The 18,241-nt window shown below is 37.4% G+C and overlaps 1 protein-coding gene across 1 annotated transcript in view; it reads left to right on the plus strand.

Annotated features, from left to right (window-relative positions):
- The window catches only part of LOC306909257 (uncharacterized protein), a 40,106-nt gene extending 32,421 nt beyond the window's left edge, over positions 1–7,685 (plus strand). Inside the window, exons 13-24 of the mRNA XM_079482764.1 lie at positions 335–383; positions 632–672; positions 1,902–1,950; positions 2,199–2,239; positions 3,470–3,518; positions 3,766–3,806; positions 3,917–3,983; positions 4,861–5,064; positions 5,199–5,392; positions 5,472–5,513; positions 5,891–5,942; positions 7,378–7,685. Coding sequence (XP_079338890.1) covers positions 335–383; positions 632–672; positions 1,902–1,950; positions 2,199–2,239; positions 3,470–3,518; positions 3,766–3,806; positions 3,917–3,983; positions 4,861–5,064; positions 5,199–5,392; positions 5,472–5,513; positions 5,891–5,917 — 804 coding nt within the window. The 3' untranslated portion in view covers positions 5,918–5,942; positions 7,378–7,685. The remainder of the gene's footprint in view (positions 1–334; positions 384–631; positions 673–1,901; positions 1,951–2,198; positions 2,240–3,469; positions 3,519–3,765; positions 3,807–3,916; positions 3,984–4,860; positions 5,065–5,198; positions 5,393–5,471; positions 5,514–5,890; positions 5,943–7,377) is intronic.
- The last annotated feature ends 10,556 nt before the right edge of the window (positions 7,686–18,241 follow it).

Consider the following 18,241-nt stretch of genomic DNA (forward strand, 5'->3'; position numbering starts at 1 on the left):
TATAAAAGTACGCATATTGAAGTCTTGACTTAAGTGGGTTTTCTCACATAAGTCTGGATTCTGTGCAGTTTAATGCTCGATGTATGTCAGTCTCTGAGGTCAAGCTGTGGGCAAATATAATGAATTTGTGTATATTCTAAATGGCTTGTCAATATTAGTGATGATGACACAAAAGAGTATAGGTTCATGATTTAATGACCGATTTAACTACAAAACCACAGACTCAATACAACTCCAGCATTAAACAGAGAAGAGAAGTGTTTGAAGGAAAACCTGCAGTAATACTGTTTTCATCCCGACACTGCACTGAATTTTACAACTGTTGTGTCTGCAGGTTGAGGATAAGTCAAGGATGGAAGAAGAGAGCTTCAAAACTAGTTCAGGTGTGTGAGTCTTATGAAGGACAAACTAACTGCTGGTTAAAAGGCTTTACTTTTGTGTGTTTTTATGGATAAAAAAAGTTTTGACACTTTTGTACAGTAAAATAGTAGAGTCTCCAAGTACAAGGCTAGAGCTTAAAATATAATGAATTTGTATACGTATAATCAAAATGGCTTGTCAATATAAGTGACAAGCAGTTGTTGGGGTCATGATTTAACTACTAATGTCTGTTTTAACCACAAAACCACAGATTCATCACAAGTTCAGGATCAAACAGAGAAGGTTTGTGAGGTAAGCTTGAATAAATTGTTATACTTTAGTTGTGGCTTAGAGCTAGAAGGGATGCAGCTACCTCCAGAAATCATTGTGATTTTGTGGCTTTAATGATGATACTTCTGTATTTCATGTATTAAGCAGTATAGTGTTTGAGAACTTTATATATTTCCTGTAACAGGTAGGAAGGGCACACTTGTTATAATGGGTTTGATGAGTAGAAACATATATATACTTAATAAAGACATCAGCTGCAAAGCCAACAATATTAGAATGTTGTCTTTCATTCATAAAATGATGCTGTTTTGTTTCCACATTTATTTGGAGATAAAATGTGAAATTATTAGAATGTAAAAGTACATTTAAAAACATCAACGCTGTGTGTGATTAGTTAGTTAATTTTTAATCGATTGACAGCACTAAAATAAACATGTTAAACAAAATAAATAGTGTATGTTTAATATGACTATATGTGTGCGATATATATAGCGCTTTTAACATTTTTAATTGTTACAAAGCAGCTGTACGTGAAACATATTGACTATAAGCAAAACTGGAATGAAGAGCCACACACCTGTATATTAAACTTTAAACACATTTGGGTATATTGAAATATATTTTTTGTAATATTTCCAAATAATTGTTTTAAAGAGGGGCTGCAATTTATCACGGCATGCAAATGTGTCCTCTGTATTTAACCAATCCAGTAAACACATGCACTGCAAGTTGTGAACACACATACACCCAGAGCAATGGGCTATTACTTCAGCTACTGGGGAAATTGTGTATTTTTCAAGGACTGCTAGCAAGGCAAGAATTATTACATGTGGTTAACACTTCTGTTATTGTACATTTCTGAAAATAGTACATACGTGCATCTTATGAGGACAATAAAAAAGTACTGCTTATAAAAGTACGCATATTGAAGTCTTGACTTAAGTGGGTTTTCTCACATAAGTCTGGATTCTGTGCAGTTTAATACTCGATGTATGTCAGTCTCTGAGGTCAAGCTGTAGGCAAATATAATGAATTTGTGTATATTTGAAATGGCTTGTCAATATTAGTGATGATGACACAAAAGAGTATAGGTTCATGATTTAATGACCGATTTAACTACAAAACCACAGACTCAATACAACTCCAGCATTAAACAGAGAAGAGAAGTGTGGCGAGTTTAAAGGAAAACCTGCAGTAATACTGTTTTCATCCCGACACTGCACTGAATTTTACAACTGTTGTGTCTGCAGGTTGAGGATAAGTCAAGGATGGAAGAAGAGAGCTCCAAAACTAGTTCAGGTGTGTGAGTCTTATGAAGGACAAACTAACTGCTGGTTAAAAGGCTTTACTTTTGTGTGTTTTTATGGATAAAAAAAGTTTTGACACTTTTGTACAGTAATATATGTGAGTCTCCAAGTACAAGGCTAGAGCTTAAAATATAATGAATTTGTATACGTATAATCAAAATGGCTTGTCAATATAAGTGACAAGCAGTTGTTGGGGTCATGATTTAACTACTAATGTCTGCTTTAACCACAAAACCACAGATTCATCACAAGTTCAGGATCAAACAGAGAAGGTTTGTGAGGTAAGCTTGAATAAATTGTTATACTTTAGTAGTGGCTTAGAGCTAGAAGGGATGCAGCTACCTCCAGAAATCATTGTGATTTTGTGGCTTTAATGATGATACTTCTGTATTTCATGTATTAAGCAGTATAGTGTTTGAGAACTTCATATATTTCCTGTAACAGGTAGGAAGGGCACACTTGTTATAATGGGTTTGATGAGTAGACAAAATATATACATTAATATAGACATCAGTTGCAAAGCCAACAATATTAGAATGTTGTCTTTCATTCATAAAATGATGCTGTTTTGTTTCCACATTTATTTGGAGATAAAATGTGAAATTATTAGAATGTAAAAGTACATTTAAAAACATCAACGCTGTGTGTGATTAGTTAGTTAATTTTTAATCGATTGACAGCACTAAAATAAACATGTTAAACAAAATAAATAGTGTATGTTTAATATGACTATATGTGTGCGATATATATAGCGCTTTTAACATTTTTAATTGTTACAAAGCAGCTGTACGTGAAACATATTGACTATAAGCAAAACTGGAATGAAGAGCCACTCACCTGTATATTAAACTTTAAACACATTTGGGTATATTGAAATATATTTTTTGTTATATTTCCAAAAAATTTCTGTAAAGAGGGGCTGCAATTTATCACGGCACGCAAATGTGTCCTCTGTATTTAACCAATCCAGTAAACACATGCACTGCAAGTTGTGAACACACATACACCAAGAGCAATGGGCTATTACTTCAGCTACTGGGGAAATTGTGTATTTTTCAAGGACTGCTAGCAAGGCAAGAAGTATTACATGTGGTTAACACTTCTGGTATTGTACATTTCTGAAAATAGTACATACGTGCATCTTATGAGGACAATACAAAAATAACTGCTTATAAAAGTATGCATATTGAAGTCTTGACTTAAGTGGGTTTTCTCACATAAGTCTGGATTCTGTGCAGTTTAATGCTCGATGTATGTCAGTCTCTGAGGTCAAGCTGTAGGCAAATATAATGAATTTGTGTATATTTGAAATGGCTTGTCAATATTAGTGATGATGACACAAAAGAGTATAGGTTCATGATTTAATGACCAATTTAACTACAAAACCACAGACTCAATACAACTCCAGCATTAAACAGAGAAGAGAAGTGTGGCGAGTTTGAAGGAAAACCTGCAGTAATACTGTTCTCATCCCGACACTGCACTGAATTTTACAACTGTTGTGTCTGCAGGTTGAGGATAAGTCAAGGATGGAAGAAGAGAGCTCCAAAACTAGTTCAGGTGTGTGAGTCTTATGAAGGACAAACTAACTGCTGGTTAAAAGGCTTTACTTTTGTGTGTTTTTATGGGTAAAAAAGTTTTGACACTTTTGTACAGTAATATATGTGAGTCTCCAAGTACAAGGCTAGAGCTTAAAATATAATGAATTTGTATACGTATAATCAAAATGGCTTGTCAATATAAGTGACAAGCAGTTGTTGGGGTCATGATTTAACTACTAATGTCTCCTTTAACCACAAAACCACAGATTCATCACAAGTTCGGGATCAAACAGAGATGGTTTCTGAGGTAAGCTTGAATAAATTGTTATACTTTAGTAGTGGCTTCAAACGCAAACACCTAATACAGTTTCCGTCCTGACACTGGATCTGAATTTCATAACTGTTATGTGTTTGAAGGCTACTAATAACTCTAAATCATCGGAGAAAAATTGGAAGGACAAAGTGAGCTTCAAAACTAGAACAGGTTTGTGCATCTTCTGAACATAAAAACTGCTTGTTTAATTCTGAATATTGAATTCTTGACTTTTTTTGTAATAACTGATAAAATTGGATTTTAAACTTTCTCACACACACAATATTATTTTCTGGTCTTCTAATGGCTATAACATACCCGCATCCCAGTATTGTTCAGATTGTGTTTTATTATAGCCTACCTCAAAGAGAACATTCTGTATTTTATAGGCAGATGCTATCTAGTTTATAATGATCACATATTTGTTCTGTTATAAAATTAGTTTTATAAAACGGTCAGTTCTGGTCCTTGATTCTGATTTATAAGGGCATAACATAGCCTAAATATCACTTTATTTTATGAAACCTTGCTACACATACGGAATAACCGTTTTATAAAAGCAATAAGCCATGCAAACCAGTGGGTTTAATATCAGCTAAGGGGGTTTTAAGAGGGGTGAAATGCACTGTAACCTACTGCTTTGCAGGGCTTATTGCTTTAATAAAATTTGTTATATAAATTGTATATAAAATATTTCTGATTTGGTCAATAAATGTTTTATTTTTGACTGCTTAACTTTGACTGCTTTATTGTGAATAAAGCACAGCTATTGGTCAATCAAAATCAAGGAATGGAACTTATCATTTTATAGATGTAAATATTAAATTCTTGACTTTTGTTGATAACTGATCAAGTTGTATTATATACACTCTCACAAACTCAATACCATTTTCCAGATGGTATTTTAGTGTGACATGAAGGAAAGTAAAAATACCCCCATTACACTATTGTTTAGATTGGTACTGGTACTGATTGTAAGTTCATTTTGACATGATCATATTTGTTCTAATTTGTTTTTTGTTTTTTCTCCTGCCAATTCATTTTTCAGACAGAGTCAATCTATTCACACCTGCAGCTGGAAAAACAAATGAAACGAACATGAAAATAATTCACATTCTAAGCAAATGCATTCATAATCTGAGGACAGTTCCTACAGTGAATGAGAGTGACGTTGTTTTGGTTTTCTGTCGTATCGTTTTACGAGCTCGAACTGATATCGAAGCAGCACTGAGACAATTCACAGACTCAACAGGTTATATATTGAGTTTCAATATTTGTATTTTATTTAATACTTTGTCTAAAGTCTGATTAAATGTTTCACTTTAAAACCAAGTTTTAAGTGAAAATAATTATTTAAGTAAATCATTTCTGTGTTTCTTTGAACAGCCTCTAAACTGAAGGTTCTCTTGGTGGTACATCACACGTTTGACCCAGAGAAAACTGTAGCAGACAGCAGCAGATATGTCAACAGGACAGATATACTGACAGTGGACTGTCTGTTCTATGAAGACACAGGATTACTGCAGTGTCAGAAGAATGATGATGCAATCGACAAAGTTGTTGACTGGTTAATAGAGCAGGTATTAAACAACATCCCATACTAACAATTAAAACTGTTCTGAAATGTTACTACTAAATAAGCTCATATTTTTTCTGCAGGGGAGGAAAATTGGTCTCAATATTTGTCCATCTCGGTATAGGGTAAGTCACTTTTGTTGTTCATTATAATTGACTGGATTTGAACATATCAGAGCTTCTGCTTTTATGTAAATATAGGAGGCTAATTTATGATCATTTTGCGTTTCCTGCTTTATCACGTAATGCCCAGAGTATCGGGCAAAAGTAAGTGTAAAAACACTTCTGTTAAATACTGCAAAATACAGAGTATAAACTGCTGATGTTCTATTGGACTTTCAGAATTGATGTAGTTTAATCTTTTTAACATTCAGACCTCTAATGTTAAATTAATTACCTAATCATCCAGTGATCAAGTAATATATTTATGTTTAGATGAGACATATGATGAAAATATTTTATGAAATGACCCCTAGATAAATGTAATTGTATTTTTCATACAGCATGAAAAAATTGCAAAAAAAAATTAAACGGAGAACTCCAAACCTAGAAGAGGTGAGTGTACATCTAATAAGGGGGTCTCACAAAATAACTGTTTATTCATTGATACATATTGACTTTGGCCTTTGTGTGCTTTTATGCACTATTGTAGATCAGTCTATAAGGTCTAAAGAAGATGTTCTTATAGGTAAAAACATAATAGGTGCTTCACAATGCCATAGAAGAACCTTTTAAGACTAAATGGTCCCATAAAGAACCTTTAAGGTCCAAAGAACCATTCTGTTTCCCAATAAGGTTCTTCGTGGCCAAAAAGGTTCTACAGATTATTAAAGTAAAAGATGGTTCTTTAAAGAACCTTTAAATGAATGGCTCTTTGTGGAAACAAAAATGGTTCTTCTATGGCATCGTTGTGTAAATTCCTGTCTCCACTACTTTGAACAGCAATATGTATGAAACCGTAAACAGGTCAGAGACATTTTATTTAGTTTTCTTATTTTTTCTATTTTTTTAAATACTGACCACAAAATTAACAGGATTAATTACTCCCATTGATAATAAATAATAATTGCAAAGAAGTTTACATTTGCTTATATTTGAATGTAAATACTGATCCGATTCTGTTATGATGTTATTGGGAAAATATATATTTTAAATTAAAGTTTGTTAAACACATCATCACATCATCATTTTATATCCACATATTTTTCTTGACAGAATAAGTCAAATATGATCAGCAGTACCAAGCTGTATATTATAGAATTAACATGAGTTTTAAGTGGATCTTCTGTAAACTATATAATGTAGTGTGCGTGAAATTAGAAAGGCAATTATTTTTTTCTATCTTTCAGAGTTTAAACAAATCTAAGCACCTTGACAAGACAGAGAGACGTTTATCAGAAAGTGACAAAAAGATAACAAATTTGGAGACTGATAAAAATGAACTACATGAACTTTTGAGAGATACAGATGAACTACAAAAGAAAATAAATTTGAGGGACAAAACAATAGAAGAACAAGACACACTTCTAAAAGAAACTCAAGAAAAACTGTCACAAACAAACAGAGAGGTTTATGAGAAACAGAAACAAATTGAAGAGAAAAACCAAGAAACTAGAAAAGTGATTTTTCAGTAACTTCTATATTAATTCATGAAGGTGCAAAAAAATCTGTTCAAGTTAGCTCCATTGGAAAGGTTTCACAGTACATATTACATTACAAAGACAAAATACAGTTACTTAATGACATTTATTTTATTCATAATTCTTGCAGTACACACTCTAAAAAAGGCTTGTTTGTTTAAAATTAACCTAGAAATGTATTTAGTCATTTGTAACTTGTCCATTTTTGTACAAAAATGTACAGTCATTGTAAATAAAGGCAAAAAGCCCCTAAAACATCATTTATAAAATGATTAAGTAATGTAACCCAGCGGTAAGGTTTGTCTAGAGTGCATCATATAATCAATAATATATTCTGTTGTTTTTTCTAGTGAGTGAAGAAACCTTAAATCCAGAGTCTTCACTGTTGGTTCTGGTATCAGAGCTCAGACTGGTTCTGTTGGGCAGCGCTGGATGTGAGAAGAGCTAAATGAGCTATTTCGGTCTAAATGAGAGGACCCCACCAAGCTACTGTTATATGCATCAGCCACCTCCGGTTGGTCGGGGTGGTGGTGTCGCAACAATCTTTAGAGACTTTCTTACTGTAACTCAGAGAACAGAGTTAAATTTAAATCATTTGAAGTGCTTAAGTTGAACATTATTATTCCAAACAAAAGTAAAAAAACATTGCTTTCTTTTACATTGGCTACTGTGTATAGACCCCCTGGTTCCTACACTGATTTTTTGAAAGAGTTCCCAGACTTCTGATCTGACCTAACGTTGTGTAACGTTGGTTAACGTTGATAAAGTACTGATTGTCTGAGATTTGAATATACATGTAGATAGGGCTAACGATGCATTAACAGTGGCGTTTACAGAACTACTACACTCTTTTTGAGTAACACAAACATCAATGGACCCTCTCATTGATTTAATCATACACAAGACTTGATGATATTTCATGGAGCCGATCTAACCAATATAGATATCATATTACAAAATTTACCAAAGAATTATCTCACCATAGAATAACAAAATCCACCAAAGGGGGTCGAGCTTTCTCATACATGGCACCTAAACTCTGGAATACCCTTCCCGACACTATTCGAGGGTCAGACACAATCCCCCAATCTAAATCTAGATTAAAGACGCATCTTTTCAACTAAGCATTCACTTGCATAATATGCTAAATAATCCACCGGGAGACTACATTTATTAGGTATTATTTACTAGAATAATTTAGCTTGTAATATAAACACCATTCACTGTAAAGCTGCTTTGGAACAATGCACATTGTAAAAAAGCGCTATATAAATTGAATTTAATTGAATTTAATCGAATCATCCTGAACAGAGAGAAGAATCAGACTGATATATAAGCAGAGTGAGCAGTGCCGGCCCGAGCCTCTTGGGGACCCTAAGCAGAATTTGATTTGGGGGCCCCCCTCCCACCACACGGAGTCACCAGTGCTTGAAGATTATTGACACAAATGCCACGCTATAATGTTACATTATAAATGAATACAGCGAGGTTAGGTATTAATACAAAATAAATAATAAAAAATCAATACTTAAATAAAATACTTTACTCTTAAACTTCTGAATACAAACTGTCACAAAACATTAAATAAATAATTTGCAAATGTGCAAATGCAAATATGCATTAAATGTGCAATCTTTTAAATAAAACCAAAATAGATAAACATTAATATAATCAAAAATAGAATGTTACAAAAAAATAGATACTTAAATAATGAAAGAAAACATAAAAACAGCAAGGGTTCAACAATGACCTCAAAATTGTTCCTTCCTAGCTTTTCTGGAGGCAAAGTCACTGATGACATCATTGTAGGGTATTGCTTGGCCAACTTTGTTATTAATACACTAATAACTGCAAGTCCACTTAGTCTTTCCTGGGCCATTGATGATCTCAAGTATGTTTTAATCAATTTGAGCTTGGAAAAGCTCCTCTCTGCTGAGGCAACTGTCACAGGCAGAGTACAGGCTATCCTGGGAGCTACCCAATGATTTGGTAAAGCTCACACATCTCATTTTGTGAGAGGTATGTGAGAAGCTCAAGGGCGGTCATCATAGTTTGGGGAAGTTCAGGAAGACTCTCAATCTCTACAGCCAGTGCACTACCATCAATATCAGCCTCATCTCCATAAGAGAGTTGAGAAAATTTAGCAGCACTCCAAAGTTTAACCAGCTTTGCTTGATTTTTTCCCCATTACCTAATTCTCTGTATGTATAGTGGCAGTGAAAGCTTCGTCCATCTGATGGGGACGGTGAAGGTGTCACTTATTGGCACTGGCCCTCTTCTTACCAGATCAGTCCTTTCTGAATCTGACAGGAATTCTGACCATTCAACTCGGTCAATTGGAAGAGCTGTTGATCTATCTTGATAGCTGGAGCTTGTGGATGGGAAATCTATAGCAGTGGGTGCAGATGTAAAATGTTTTATTATAACATAACACAGGATATTTTACAGTAAAGCGAACACAAAACACAAACTGTTAGATTAACTGACCTGTCATGCCGGCTGAGTTTGAAACCGATGTATCAGTGAATGTAAGTGCTTGTAACTGCTCCTCGCTTTCAGGTGCTTGTAACTCTGCAGTGGATGAACCTGCAATGATAAAATAAAAATAATAAAAAGCTACAGTATGTTAAATGTGTCATGTCATATTAACAGGCTATATAACCATTTGCCATCAAGAGAAAACTCACCTGCTGTATCATCAGCTGTGGAGGCACTGACACTTGATCATGGCCTGGTAGAGTTGGTTGTGCTCCAAAGTACTTCCACAGTGTTCCTGAAAAAAATAGCATTGCATAAGTGCATAGTTGATCGAATAGAAAGAGTTAATTTTGCCATCATTACTTACACAGCAAGCAATTCCACACCAGTGACCACACCTAACAATTCATATTCTATTGCCAAATGAGGCATTATTGCAGTATAGTGAAAACTTAACATGGTGATCTACTGTATCTTCGAAATATGAGGATTTGCTACATCACTCGCCACCATATTAATAAAATTGAAGTCTATTTTCATCACAGAAGTCTCCCCACCCAACATGGTATTGGTATATTTTCTAACGTTCACTTCAACACATACAGCAATGCTAGCTGGCATCCCTTTCACTTGGGGCAAGATCCCCTTCGGCTGTTTTCTCCAACTTAAACTGATATCTATAATCAATACATAAAATACACCTAGATAAATGTATATTAATAATGCGAGACATTTCACTGTTGATGGCGGGGATTTAATGTTAGCTCTGGTGATGGTTATAAGATCATGAGTCATGACTAGCTGCTACTTCAAGTGACGTGAGCACAATTTGTGCTTTTGTTGCACAAAACATACAGAAATGAATCATGCAAACATACATTTATCTTGTTCTTTTTTTCTCCACCTCTGTCCTTTTATTCTTTCTCTTTTCAGCACCAGAGGGATACATCCTTTTTTGTGACATGGCTTATCATTTATTACAGTGATGCGCACTTGCGCGCCGGCACGAATTGTCAATGCACGTGATGTGTCTGTGCGCAATTCCACATGACTCAAACGCTAGCAGACACAGCAGCGGGCCTGAGAGTGAGAGCATGTATAATCATGAAGTTGGGGAATTGGTAGTACTGCTTGTGATATCAGAAGCAATAGGGGCAAGGGGAGTAGAAATAACAGCAGCAGTAGCAAACATCACTTTCATCTTTACTCAAACTGCTTCTCGAATGTCACATTTTTAATTTATAATTGCTTTCCTGTGGCTCAGTGGTTAGAGAATGACACTTGCAATGCCAAGGTCTTGGTTCGATCCCAGGGGATTGCACATAGTCAGAAACAAATGTACTGGATAGTACAATGCAATAAGTCGATTTCGATAAAAGCGGCTGCCAAATGCATAAATGTAAATGACGTAATTCACATAAAGTAACTGTAATCTTAGTAAGTCTTAAAGGGCCTAAAATAAACAAACAAATACAATACAAATATATATATATATATATATATATATATTCTAATTACAATATCTTGCATCATTTAAAGAGGCTGAACTGTACATAAAATGCTTAAAAGATTTCATCACTATTGTTTACTGACTCATGTGGACACATCGACAGACATTTAAAGAGACGTTATTTACGGTTTTCATGAGTAGTTGAATAGTCATGAGAAGTTTATTGTTTTCATGTGTACAGTTCTTTCTTGACTTCCACAGAAAGACAGCACATGGACTGAGCTGGAGAGAATGAAAATGGAAATGTCTGCTTTATTGTCAGGTCAGTTGGTAATACCTAGAATTTCAAAATCAAGTGCAGGCGGCAGATAATTTTCCTATCTAGCGCCTAAACTTTGGAACAGTCTTCCCTGCACTGTCCGGGAGGCGGACACACTCTGTCAGTTTAAATTAGGACTAAAGACGCATCTTTTTAATCTTGCATATACTAGACTATCATAATATATATATTTCAAAGATCTAGGCTGCACTAGTTAGATCAACCGGAACCAGGGACACTTCCAATAACAACTGATGCATTTGTTGCATCAAAGAGTGCAGAACAGTACTCTACTCTCAGCCAGTCTTGTCTCATTGTTCCAAGGTTACCAGAGCGGGCAGGACGCAGTCCAAGGTTACCGGAGCGGGCAGGGCGCAATCCATTCCCAGACCTGACAAATGCTGGACGAAGGACGTGGCGACTCTACAAAACTTCAGTCGCTATTAGATTATTAATGATAATTTTAAATCTAACTTAGTTTTTTATTTTGCCTTGTTGTGCAAGCACTGTCGAGCTTGTGCAGAGGCCAGGGCTGGACTGGTAATCTGGCACACCGAGCAAATGCCCGGTGGGCCGACGCACTTGGGGGCCGGTTGATATAAAATGTTTTTTTTTATTTGCCAACGACCGGCCCATAAAGCAAGGACAGCGGCCCATTGGTTCATTATCCATACTGACACTGGGCTGGCCCAATCATCTCTTAGGGTTAGGGCTCCACCCCTCCCCCTCGGTTTCTTATGTCAAATGCAGTCAGTGGGTCAGAGCCAGAAATCTGTGGATTTAGGATGGAGAAACAAAAGCGCAAGGGCAAGGAGCAGTTGCGGGCCAAACAAATAAAAATTCTAGAGGTTGATGCCTCAACATGTGCAAAAATAACCGACATGTTAAGTGCTGTAGCTTCAGTTTCCAAGCCTATAGAAGCTTACCTGACGAAATTTTGCAAAAACAGGTGAACATAGCACATGGAGGAGAGGTGACAAGCCATGGCGGCACCCAGGCAGAGGAGTAGGTGTCTGATAGTGAAGTCAATGAGAGACAGAGTGAGTAGGAGAGTGTACTTGAAACGGTAAGCAGTGTTGGGCAGTAGCGTCGCTACAAGCAGTGACGCTACTAGCTTAACTACATTTTTCAGTAGCGTGGTGGTAACGTCGCTGTTTTCTGAATCAAATAGCTTTTTAGTAGCGAAGCTCTTTTGTTGATCAAGTAGTGCGGTAGCGTCCACACAAGCTAACGTTACATATTACCAAACTTTTCTGAAGAACAAGCTCATATCGGAAACATAACTGCTAAGGATCACCGATCCTGGTCCAGTAAGTGACGCCACCACCATACAGGGACCGGCCGGTGACTTCTTCGTGTTTTATGGTAAACAGCTTTTTGGTGCATTACTGCCACCTTCTGCTCCGGACGGTGACATCACAGTGTGTGGGCCTGGTTGGGCCACGACGAAGATGATGATTTACCTAAATTAATGAATATTATAGTAAGACAACATAATCGTTGTCACTATTATAATGTCTGTCAGATTGTCACCTACTGGACTAGCCACTCAGTCAGCTAAAGTCAAATAACACAGCATAAGCTATTTTGCCTTTTTTTGGTAGCTAGGTTAGCAGAGTTAACTTATTCAATTGCAACTTTGGCTGATTATTCTAATGTTAACTAGCTTTTATAACATGGAGCACATTGTAATTGACAGAGTTGTAGAGAAGAGCAAGCTACTGAGGAAACTGCTGTTATTGTAAGGTGAGTTGAGATTATTGATATTATTATAAAAATATTCATAATATTGTAGACTGAAAATGTGACTCGTTATTCTCTCTCTCTCTCTCTCTCTCTCTCTCTCTCTCTCGATGCCCTCACGTTTGTGTATAAAATATGTGCAACCATCTCTCTACATTGTGATACTTGTATGGGGATCATTTTTCTCATTCAGTTATCATTCTCCTCTCTCTCTCTCTCTCTCTCTCTCTCTCAGGCTGCCCTCACTTTGTGTAGGCCCTACTCCACTGCCACCTTTGATCACCACGGAGTCAGTCAAGAGAGAGTGAGTACACTGGTCCATGGCACTTAGTTCTCAGCTTTGTAGGGGTTTTTGGGAATGGAAAAGTAGATATGCATATCTACAGGGACCGCAAGGATGGTGTACTGGTTGGTTGTGTCCGACCGATTGTGGTGGGCTGGTCTGAGCAAAAATGCCAGGGCCCTTTTTTTATCCCAGTCCAGCCCTGGCAGAGGCTGCAGTTTTTGCCAGAGGGGAACTGGAATCCCCTGGTTAGGCCTGGTCTCCCTCTGAGGTTTTTTTTCTCCTCCAATGGAGTTTTGGGTTCCTCGCCACCGTTTGCATACTGTTTTGCACTGTTTTGCCTGGCCGGGGGGGCTGCTAGAATTTGATAGTTTTATTTAATTAACACTGCATATAGGAATTTATTGTGTGTCTGATATTTGACCTGTGTTTTGACTTCCATAACCTTTTATGTTTGACTTATAGTCAATGTTTTCTTGTACAGCTGCTTTGTAACAATGAAAATTAGAAAAAGCGCTATATAAATAAAGCTGACTTGACTTGACTTGACTATTGGCAGGTAACTACATTATAATGGTAATTGTCAGATCAGGTTTTTAAAAAGTGTCCTCATTTTGTTTTTTTTAAAGAGAAATTAGTGTTTAAAGGATTACAGCACATTTTTTTGTAACTGATAATTACTTTTTTAATATTTGCTTACATTTAACAGCCTGCAAAATGCTTAGATTCTGTCAATTTCAGATTATTTTCTCTTTTAAGCGACTATATATTGTAACTCAAGGTTGTACAACAAAATATCTGATTTTACTTTACTTAATCATACTTGTTCAAGACAACCGTGAAAATTCATAAGCTGTGGTCCATGCTTGAAATTGTAAAACGGGACTTAGAGTTTAATGAATTAAAAAATTATAATAGATACATCTCTCTTGTCTTAAAGAAACCCAGAGCGATTTAGCTGAAAGAGACAAATTAAAGATGAAAGAAAAACTGGACAGACTAAAATTGAAACTAAAAGACAAGCTCAGGCAGCTATAAGAAGAGATATAGAGAGACTCAAAAAGGAGCCGGGTTCACACTTTGCTGGTGAGTTTAACACAGTTTAAAGATCTCCTTTATATAATTACTTTCAGTTTGGTATTACATTCTATAGACTATATACTTTTTGACATGATAATTATGCACAAAATACTTATAATTGAATGGGAGTAATATAACAATAGCCTACATAAATAGAAGAGTGTCATGAAAATGTCATTTTATTCCATCTACACAACATCCTTGGGACCCATCATATGGGCACACGGCTTCTCCTATCACTGTTATGCTGAAGACACCCAGATCTACATCTCATTTCACCCAGACGATACCACTGTTGCAGCTCGCATAACAGCCTGCCTGGATGACATCTCAGCTTGGATGAAAGAGCATCACCTCCAGCTGAACCTGGCCAAGACAGAACTACTCGTGTTTCCGGCACACCCCACTGTGCAACACAATCTCACCATCCACAATCAATCCTTCCAAAACAGCCAGCAACCTCAGAGTCCTATTTGATGATCAGCTGTCCTTCAATTATCACATTGCAAAGACAACGTGATCCTGTCGATATGCCTCATTCAACATTTGAATGAATAGACCCTACCTCACTGAGCATGCGGCACAACTCCTGCAGGCCCCCCTCAAGGACTATTGCAATGGTCTCCTTGCTGGTCTTCCTGCAAAGGCTATCAAACCAGCATACTCCTTCCTGGTGGAACATTCTTCCTAACGCGGTCCAGTCAACCACATCTCTCAAAAACTTCAAAAAACTACTTAAAACCCATCTCTTCTGTGAATACTTGACAGACAAATGAAAAACATAATTAATGTACACTAACCCCCTCTTTCTCTCAACAGGTAGTGGTCTAGCTTTTGTTGAAAGTAGTAACTTTGTATTAGCACCTGTTGTATTATTGCTCCTGTATTACACATCACGTATTGCTCCCTGAACTCTTTCTAAGTTGCTTTGGATAATAGCGTCTGCTAAATGACTAAATGTAAAATTATGTTTAAATATTAATTTAATTATATATTCATAGTTGTTGGACTATTCTTATAGTATTTTTTCTATTTAAATGATTATACTGCTTCATTCTTTTATTGTGGAAAAATGTCAGTTTTAGAAGCAGCTGCCTTGATTGAACATCTTAAAATAAGTATCACATGAACATAAAAGAGTAAGTTACTACAAATCTCAAGTGGAAAGCGAAACTGTACCATTCTCTCCAAATGATATGTATATAAGTAGTGAACAAACAATCAACTGATCAAACAATTACTCTATATGCTTCTTGTTTTTATAGTGAGTGAAGTCTGGTTTTTTCTGGACTTTCTCTGAAGGAGATTAGACAAGATGGCACTCACGCTTTCCTCCTAGTCATACCAGTGCAGCAGTCTACTGGAGTGAAGAGAGTTTAAAGATTGCTGCACCGAGAGCTTTTTTTGGTTTTAAAAGGTAAAAAAATAGACTTTAGAAAAGTAGTTTTCAGCAGTTTAATGCAGTTTTAGAAAAAAATCATGTGCTATTTAGCATTGCCACCGATATTTCTGTAATACATATATAATTACCTTCCTGAATAAAAAATATTTCTTGAAATATATGCCACACACGGGTCAAAATTTTTATTATCTGAAATCCCAAATGGGCAGTTTATGCAGCTTTAGTCAATACAAAAAGACATACAAAACCTAAATCTAAAAAGCAAAGCATAAAATACCAACAGTAGGCCTGTCATGATTCTGCTGCATCATGTCATGTTTCTCTTAGTGTAGTGGCAGGATCATGACAGAACCTCATGTTTTGTGTGGAGAGAGGCAATTATTGTTCTTATAGCCTTCCATACTCTCTCTCCTGTCTCGTCTTTGTTCCCATCCTCTCGTTACCCTCGTTATTGATTAATGCCCTTACCCTGTTTCCCTCTTGATTTGCTCCCTTATTTAATGCCCTTGTGTCTTCTGTCTTGTGCTGGTTCATTGTGGTTTGTGTGGGAGTTCACGTGTCTTGTTAGTTTAGTTTAGTTTGGTCTAGTCTAGTCTAGTGTAGTTTTGATGTTCATAGTTTATTTTAGTCTTGTTTAAGTGTAGGTAGTTTTAGTCCTGTTTTGTTATTGTACCCATGTCATGTTCTGTTCTTTTACCCCCACGTGGGTCTTTGTTTTATTATTTATTAAATATATGTTAACCCCTAACCCGCTGTCTGCACCTGGGTCCTGTCCTTGTCTCACCACTCGAGAACCATGACAGAATGAACCAGCCATAATCGGACCCAGCAGACAGAGGGATCGTTGTGGCAGCAGTTGAGGCTGTCGGATTCCCCTCCAGGGTTAGAGGCTGCCGGACTCCCTTCCAGGGCCAAGAACGCCGGACTCCCTTCCTGAGTCAGGGCCGCCGGACTCCCTTCCAGGGTTGAGACTGCCGGATTCCTGCTCAGGGCCGAGGCCGTCGGATTGCCTTCCAGGGTTGAAGCTGCCGGAATCCTGTTGCCCGCAACCGATCCCCAGCCAGGCATTCCAGGTCGGTGCAGCTGGGCATTCCAGGTCGGTGCAGCTGGGCATTCCAGGTCGGTGCAGCTGGGCATTCCAGGTCGGTGCAGCCGGGCATTTCCGCCTGGTGGAGCTGGGCATTCCTGCCCGGCGGAGCCAGGCATTTCCACCCGGTGCATGCGGCCATTCCAGCCCAGTGCATGCGGCCATTCCAGCCCAGTGCATGCGGCCATTCCAGCCCAGTGCATGCGGCCATTCCAGCCTAGTGCATCTTGTCTGTGTCTGCCGGCGCTATCCAGTTTGTGTCTGCCGGAGCTACCCAGTCCGTGTCTGCCTATGTTTGGACTTCCCTTTGGACTCTTGTGTGCCCCTTACCTTGGACTCTTGTGCTTGCTGGTTTTGATTTGTTTTATCATGTTGATTTGGTTTTGCCTTTGTCATTGTCTGTCTTGTCTTGTTTGTGCCTCGAGGAGCATCAGGTTGCTGCTCCTTGAGGAGAGGCTTCTGTCATGATTCTGCTGCATCATGTCATGTTTCTCTTAGTGTAGTGGCAGGATCATGACAGAACCTCATGTTTTGTGTGGAGAGAGGCAATTATTGTTCTTATAGCCTTCCATACTCTCTCTCCTGTCTCGTATTTGTTCCCATCCTCTCGTTACCCTCGTTATTGATTAATGCCCTTCACCTGTTTCCCTCTTGATTTGCTCCCTTATTTAATGCCCTTGTGTCTTGTGTCTTCTGTCTTGTGCTGGTTCATTGTGGTTTGTGTGGTGAGTTCACGTGTCTTTTTAGTTTAGTCTAGTGTAGTTTTGATGTTCATAGTTTATTTTAGTCTTGTTTAAGTGTAGGTAGTTTTAGTCCTGTTTTGTTATTGTACCCATGTTCTGTTCTTTTACCCCCACGTGGGTCTTTGTTTTATTATTTATTAAATATATGTTAACCCCTAACCCGCTGTCTGCACCTGGGTCCTGTCCTTGTCTCACCACTCGAGAACCATGACAAGGCCACACCAACATGAAAGACACTGTAGTATTCTCTATAGTAAAATATGTTGACATAATAGTGTAACTCTTACATTCACATGATTCATATGAATTCATACCCGATACATGCATAACCTATAAATATTCACTTGCTGCATGCATACACCTATAAATAATCGTGTTTACATATTAACTTGATCCTTTCATGTGCACCTACTAAAACTCGCTTCAGCTGTGAATTATTTACGATAATAACTAAGCACCGGCCTGATTGATTATATATCACTCCGCAAAGTCACTCAAGGCCACACTGATCCCAAGTACACCTGACTGCAGGCTGCAGTACGGGGCGGTGCTAAATATGGGGGTGGAGATCAAGGTTGTGCTCCGCTCCCTACGCGTCTAATTGGTCAATGGGTGGGGTAATATTAAGG

Source organism: Barbatula barbatula (assembly GCF_947034865.1).
Source record: "Barbatula barbatula genome assembly, chromosome: 2".
Classification (NCBI taxonomy): domain Eukaryota; kingdom Metazoa; phylum Chordata; class Actinopteri; order Cypriniformes; family Nemacheilidae; genus Barbatula; species Barbatula barbatula.